This window comes from Chiloscyllium punctatum, chromosome 38, assembly GCF_047496795.1.
Source record: "Chiloscyllium punctatum isolate Juve2018m chromosome 38, sChiPun1.3, whole genome shotgun sequence".
In the NCBI taxonomy this organism is placed as follows: Eukaryota; Metazoa; Chordata; class Chondrichthyes; order Orectolobiformes; family Hemiscylliidae; genus Chiloscyllium; species Chiloscyllium punctatum.
This window is the reverse complement of record NC_092776.1, coordinates 13,228,597-13,234,596: the sequence shown is the minus strand read 5'-3', so window position 1 is coordinate 13,234,596 and position 6,000 is coordinate 13,228,597. Positions and strand designations below refer to the sequence as shown.

The following is a 6,000-nucleotide window of genomic DNA, read 5'->3' as shown; positions in this document are numbered from 1 at the left end:
TGCTTGACATGTGAGACAGCCTGCCTTAGTAAACGGAACTTAAAAGGTCGGCAGAGCTGTGTTTACCACTGGTCGTTTCCAGTCTTAGTTGATGCTGGTTGATCCATCCGGTTTCATTCAGTTTTTGAGACTTTCTAATTGTTGATATAACTGAATGGCTTTGAGGCTATTTCAGAGGGTATGTAAGAGTCAACCACATTGCTGTGGACTCGAGTGACATAAAGGCTAGACTAGCTAAGGATTGTAGTTTTCCTTCCCTGAAGGACAATAGTTCGTGAACCAGATGGGTTTACAGGATAATTTTTAATAATGGTTTCTTGATCATTATTAGACTTTATATTCCAGATTTTTATTGAATTTCAGCTCCACCCAAACTCTCGGAACATTACCAGGTTACTAAATACCCCTCGACTACAGCCTCCCCCCATTCACAATCAGTCCACTCATGGAGTAGTGCAGTTTGATTACCAGAGCCTTCCTCCCATCAGAGTGGTAATACTGTCATATTATTTATTTAACATGTCAACATGATAATTAATTAATTAACATGACAATAAGTTATTTTTTCTTCCTGTCTATTCACTATACAATTCATGTCATCGAGTTTCCTTTTGATTTGATCAATTCTACAGAACCTTTCTTTTATTAGCTCCCCTCAATAAATTACTAACACCTTGTTTAAAAAGCAACAACATTTAAAGTTTTGGCCATTTTATATCTATTCTGGTTTTCATTGTTTGTTGAGCACCTTTCAACTGCTTTTTGTCTCACTCATACACTTTGAAACTTGAAACATGAGCTGGACTCTCTGAGCTTTGCGTTGAGAAAAATGTATATAGCAATCTAAAGCCACTAACTGTTTTAAAATCCTCTGGTCCAAGACAGAATGGAATGAAGAAAAAGAATCAAGGGGAAGAAACTAATTCAGACAAAGTGTTCAGCAATATTCAAGTGAAACAAGACTCAATTATGTAAAGTGAAAATAGCACAAATGGCTTTGATATAAAGTAAAATGACACATTTGCACATCTGAAGTGTCCCAGGTTTTGGGAGCTTCTTTGACTGAAGTCTGGCAAATCCTTTTCTCTGAACACATTCTTTTACAGGTGCGACAATCAAAGGGGTTGGTAAAGATTAAGTTTATTAAGCAGGAGAACTAGAAAAGCATAGAACCACTGCTACATCAGAAAGAATGTCCAATATTTAAGTTCATTTTCAGGAGTCACCATGCAGTTCCGTTTTTATGTCAGCTTTGCTGGAATGTTAATACAGTTTTGGGTCATGTTTACTGAACATGGAAATCACATCCAAGAGGTGAAACCTCTGTTTTAACAAAAATCACATAAACAGGTAACTGTTCAGATCTCTCCAAATCAATGGCCTTACTTGCTAAATTCTTCCAGTGTTATAGTTTTTGATTTTGACATTTCATATTTAATTTTATAGACTGGTCATACTTTCAGCAAAAGAAATTAAAAGCATTAATCTATTCAATGAAAGTAATATACATCTCTACTCAATGGCAAGTCAGTAAGTGGAATTAACAGCACACTAAGGGCCATTTGGCTCAACTGGTCCACTGGTGATAATGCTCCACATAAGTCCCGACCACCCCACTGTATTAGCCAATACTTAATACTCTCTCATTCATGCACTTACCTAACTTTCCCCCGACTGTATCTATGCTATCCACTTGATTTTCTCTACATGGTAGCAAATTTCACATTATAAGTGCTTTGAAGTAAAAGGAGTGCCAGCTTAATCTTTATTAACATCTCCCTATACTACCCAGAGCCCAGGCCCTGCCACTGCTCCGGTATCCTGCTGGGATACACTTTTAATTCTGCCTGCTCCAAAAGACCAACATTCACAAGTCAAGATGGATTTTTAATATTTATGGCAGGAAGCATTTAATTGAAATCTAGTCACTTTGCTCAAAAACTGCATGAATCCATGAAAGATTCTGTAAATCCGTTTTTTTAGATTAGAATCAGTCTGAACATTGTGACACAGACAGTCTCACACCTTAAATGCATTATCTGGGCCATAAGACACCAACTGTTAAAGTTCACTTAAGAATGTTAACGTTAAAAAAGCTCTGCAATTTACATATGAAAGAACTGAACCAACATGTTCATTCTACAAGATGAAAGATTTAACAAACAATCCTGGAATTTTTCAATATATAATTTGAGTGACATCATACTGTAAACTTTTGCTACAAATTCTGTTTCTTATGATCTTATACACCACAACCACATGATGAAGGAGCAGCGCTCCGAAAGCTAGTGCTTCCAAATAAACCTGGTGTTGTGTGATTTTTAACCCTAACACATACTTCCTGAAGCTCACATCAGGTGATGGAGGGTTTAGCCAATGCTACGTTTCCTAGCCTACGATCCAATAATGCAGACAGCTGCTGTCCCATTGAAGTGAGCTACTCAACACAGATCATGAATCCAAAAATGATTGTGTTGTTTGTATGCTTGAATGTGAAGCAAGATGTATCTCTACCTTAGAGGGCAGAGGTTTAGCTACAATGGCTACAATCTGTTAGGCAATTGGATATAAAACCAATCAACCCAAAAAACATGTATTGGTTGCCACTCAGGTCTTCCTCTGTATAAAACCTTACAGAAATGCTAAATGGTGAAGTTCTATCAAAAATGAACTCAATCCATTTCCCACTTCTCACCTTCTCCTAAAGTGTACTAGCCACAGGAAAAAGATTTGAATCTCTTGCAGCAATGGAGGAACCTCGTAACTGAGATACCGGAGCCAACTGGAATTGAAAAGCTTGAAGCTTAATGACTGCTGGCTACAGGGTTATACTTGTCACTAGCCCTGAGCTTACTGTGGCCTCCAACTTAGGTTAAAAATTCAAATATGCAGCACTATCTCCTATGTGTAGCAGTTTTTCTGAGTGTTTGCCCTTTCTGTTAACATCTGATCTCACCAACACAGAAGACCAGCCTCCAAGCTTCCAGTGATCTTTGTCCTGTTGTTTAAAGGATTGGGATGCGTGAGGGTTCCCACAACCTGCGTGCCAGGTCAGAGCATTGCTGAATGATGAACTCTGTGGGAATGACACCCAGGTGGATAGTGAGCAGCTCAAAGCACTTGATCACCTCCAAGCTGTGGTTCTTGCCATAATATCGCAGTAGCTTCCTGAGAAAGAGATAGAATAGATGTTGTATGACGCATGTTGTAAAATCTAGATACGGTATGTTTCAAGCCCCTACACTTACTGTCACCACCTCACATGAAAACTAGCGATTACAACAGCACACAAGCCTATAAATACAAATAATATTTGTATCTCTGTAAATATATGGACAGAGAATAGAAACAAGAAGCTGAGTATTACTTAACATGTTAATAATTTATTTCCAAACCTAGGCTATTTCACAAGTAAACTAAAAATGTTAGTTGCTTTTGTGTAAGTAAATTTGACAAGTAGCTGTTACCAAATCTGCCCTTGGTTTTTATTTTGTTTTATTCCATACATTTCCTTTCCAGCTCTTAAACATGGTTACCAGCCAAAACAAACCCCAACTTATTCTCTACTCAGAAGGTGACAGGCCTACAGTGTTCTGTGTCATTTCAATGTACTGCTGTATTTTAAAATCCAGACCAATGTTTCTAGGAATACTGAATGTGTTAACAAGATTTAATTGCTCTGACATTTTAAAAACACTGGTGCACTTAAATATTCTTAAATATGAATCTTCTCTTGTACAGATAAAGAGGCTTTCCTCCAAACTCAGCTGCTTTAAACTGGAAAGCAGTTTGGTGTCCTCTTTCAACACAATCACCAAAACCTGAATAACTTTGGTACAGCACTATGACCAAACCTACACAGTTTATGTCTACTGTGCACATGTGAGAGACTTGTACAGACTCACTGCATTTTTGGATTTCTGCTCTCTTCCTCTGGTTAAATACAATGTGGAGGTGCCAATGTTGGATTGGGCTGGACAAAGTCAGAAGTCACACCACACCAGGTTATAGTCCAATGGGTTTATTTAAAACCACAGACTTCTGGAGCTCCAAAAGCTTTTGATTTTAAATAAACCCGTTGGGACTATAACCTGGTGTTGTGTGATGTCTGACTCTGGTTAGATAAACTAAGACCGTGAGCAGTCCTGTCTGCTGCTCCACCCATTTGTCCACACACACCATTCATCAGCACATCTTCGAGATTTACACATATCCTTTCGTTGGTGCTTTGCTGAGATCACCAAAACCCAATCTTGAAAGGGCACTTGTAAATATGTTGGATGTGAACTCCCTGTCATAAATCCATGATTCAGAACTCTTACAGCGCTGTAATTTTTAATTACCCTTTTTCAGCCTTCTAATTTTAAAAGAAAATTCATTCATGGAATGTGAGTAGGTCAACATTTATTGCCAATTCCTACATGCCCTTGAAGTTTAGAGGTACCTTCTGGAATCACTGTTTTTCACGTGTTTGACATTACTGAGTAGCTTGCTGGGGGCATTTCAGAGGGCAGTGCCTACATTCATGTCTAGGCCTGATCAGGTAAGGTCAGTTTTTCTTCCCTAAAGGACATTACTGAACCAGATGGGCTTTTGTTTCATAACAATCGTTTTGTGGTTATTAATTCCAGATTTAGTTACATTCAAAACTGCTGTGCTGGATTGTAACCCAGGACCCCAGAACATTACCTGGTTCTCTAGATTACCAGTTCAGCATCAATGCCATCACCTTGTGGCATATAGATGCTTATGAGAGGAGCAAGGCATTGTACAGGAGAGAGAGGATATTTCCACAGGTTCCTTTCGGAGAAGCAGCTGGAGTTTACCTCGGAACAGAGATTAACTTCAGAACATTGTGGCTTCAAACATTGTTCTGGAACAATGCTCCAGTACATTGCACCACTGCAGCACCAGTACATTCATTGGTGCTTTTGTCAGAAAAGTGTGCAGTACAGAAACAGACTCTTCAGTCCAACTCGTCCATGCCAACCAGATAGCCTAAATTAATTTAGTCCCATTTGCCAGCATTTGGCCCATATCCCTCAAAACCCTTCCTATTCCTATACCCATCCAGATACCTTTTAAATGTTGTAATTGTAAGCACCCTCTATGTGAAAAAGTTCCATTTAAGTCCCTTTTAAATCTTTCTGCTCTCACCTTAAACCTATGCCCTCTAGTTGTAGACTCCTCCACCCCAGAAGAAAACCTTGTCTTTTTACCCCATCCATGCCCCTCATGATTTTATAAACCTCTACAAAGTCACCACTCAGCCTCAGACACTCCAGGGAAAACAGCCCCAGCCTATTCAACGTCTCCCTATAGCTGAAACCCTCCAACCTTAACAACATTCTTGTAAATCTTTTCTGAACCCCTTCGAGTTTCACAACATCATTCCTATAGCAGGGAGACCAGAATTGCACACAGTATGCCAAATACGGCCTAACAAATGCCCTGTACAGCTGCAACATGACCTCCCAACTCCTATACTCAATGCACTGACCAATACAGGGAAGCATATTAAATACCTTTATCACTATGCTATTTACCTGCGACTCTACTTTTAAGGAGCTATGAACTTGCACTCCTGGGTCTCTTTCTTCAGCAACACTCCCCAGGATCTTACCATTAAGTGTATAACCCTGTCCTGATTTGCCTTTCAAAAACACAGCACCTCACATTTATCGAAATTATACTCCATCTGGCACTCCTCGGCCCATTGGCCCATCTGATCACATCGTCAAAATCTTCAGGCTTTCCACAAGTATTCCAATCAGCAGTCCCAGTCCCTAATTCACAAATCATATTATCGAAGCCTCACGCTTAGAAGCCAAACAAAATTTTGCAAAAATGTTGTACCTGTAATAATCACCAGTTAAAATCCCAATCGGAGCAGAGTCATCAGACAGCACTGGCAGTTCTATGACTGGTAACTTGTAACCCTGATTTGTAAAATTGAAAGAAGACAAAATGTTAGGGTTCGATCAAATGCCACCACACAAC

The 6,000-nt window shown here is 39.3% G+C and overlaps 1 protein-coding gene across 2 annotated transcripts in view; it reads right to left on the bottom strand.

Annotated features, from left to right (window-relative positions):
- Window positions 1–1,124: 1,124 nt before the first annotated feature.
- The window catches only part of hps1 (HPS1 biogenesis of lysosomal organelles complex 3 subunit 1), a 42,837-nt gene continuing 37,961 nt past the window's right edge, over window positions 1,125–6,000 (bottom strand). For both annotated transcript variants that reach the window (XM_072557194.1, XM_072557195.1), the window contains exons 16-17: window positions 5,857–5,939; window positions 1,125–3,168 (exon numbers count right to left, since the gene is read on the bottom strand). In XM_072557194.1, coding sequence (XP_072413295.1) covers window positions 3,006–3,168; window positions 5,857–5,939 — 246 coding nt within the window. In that variant the 3' untranslated portion in view covers window positions 1,125–3,005. The remainder of the gene's footprint in view (window positions 3,169–5,856; window positions 5,940–6,000) is intronic.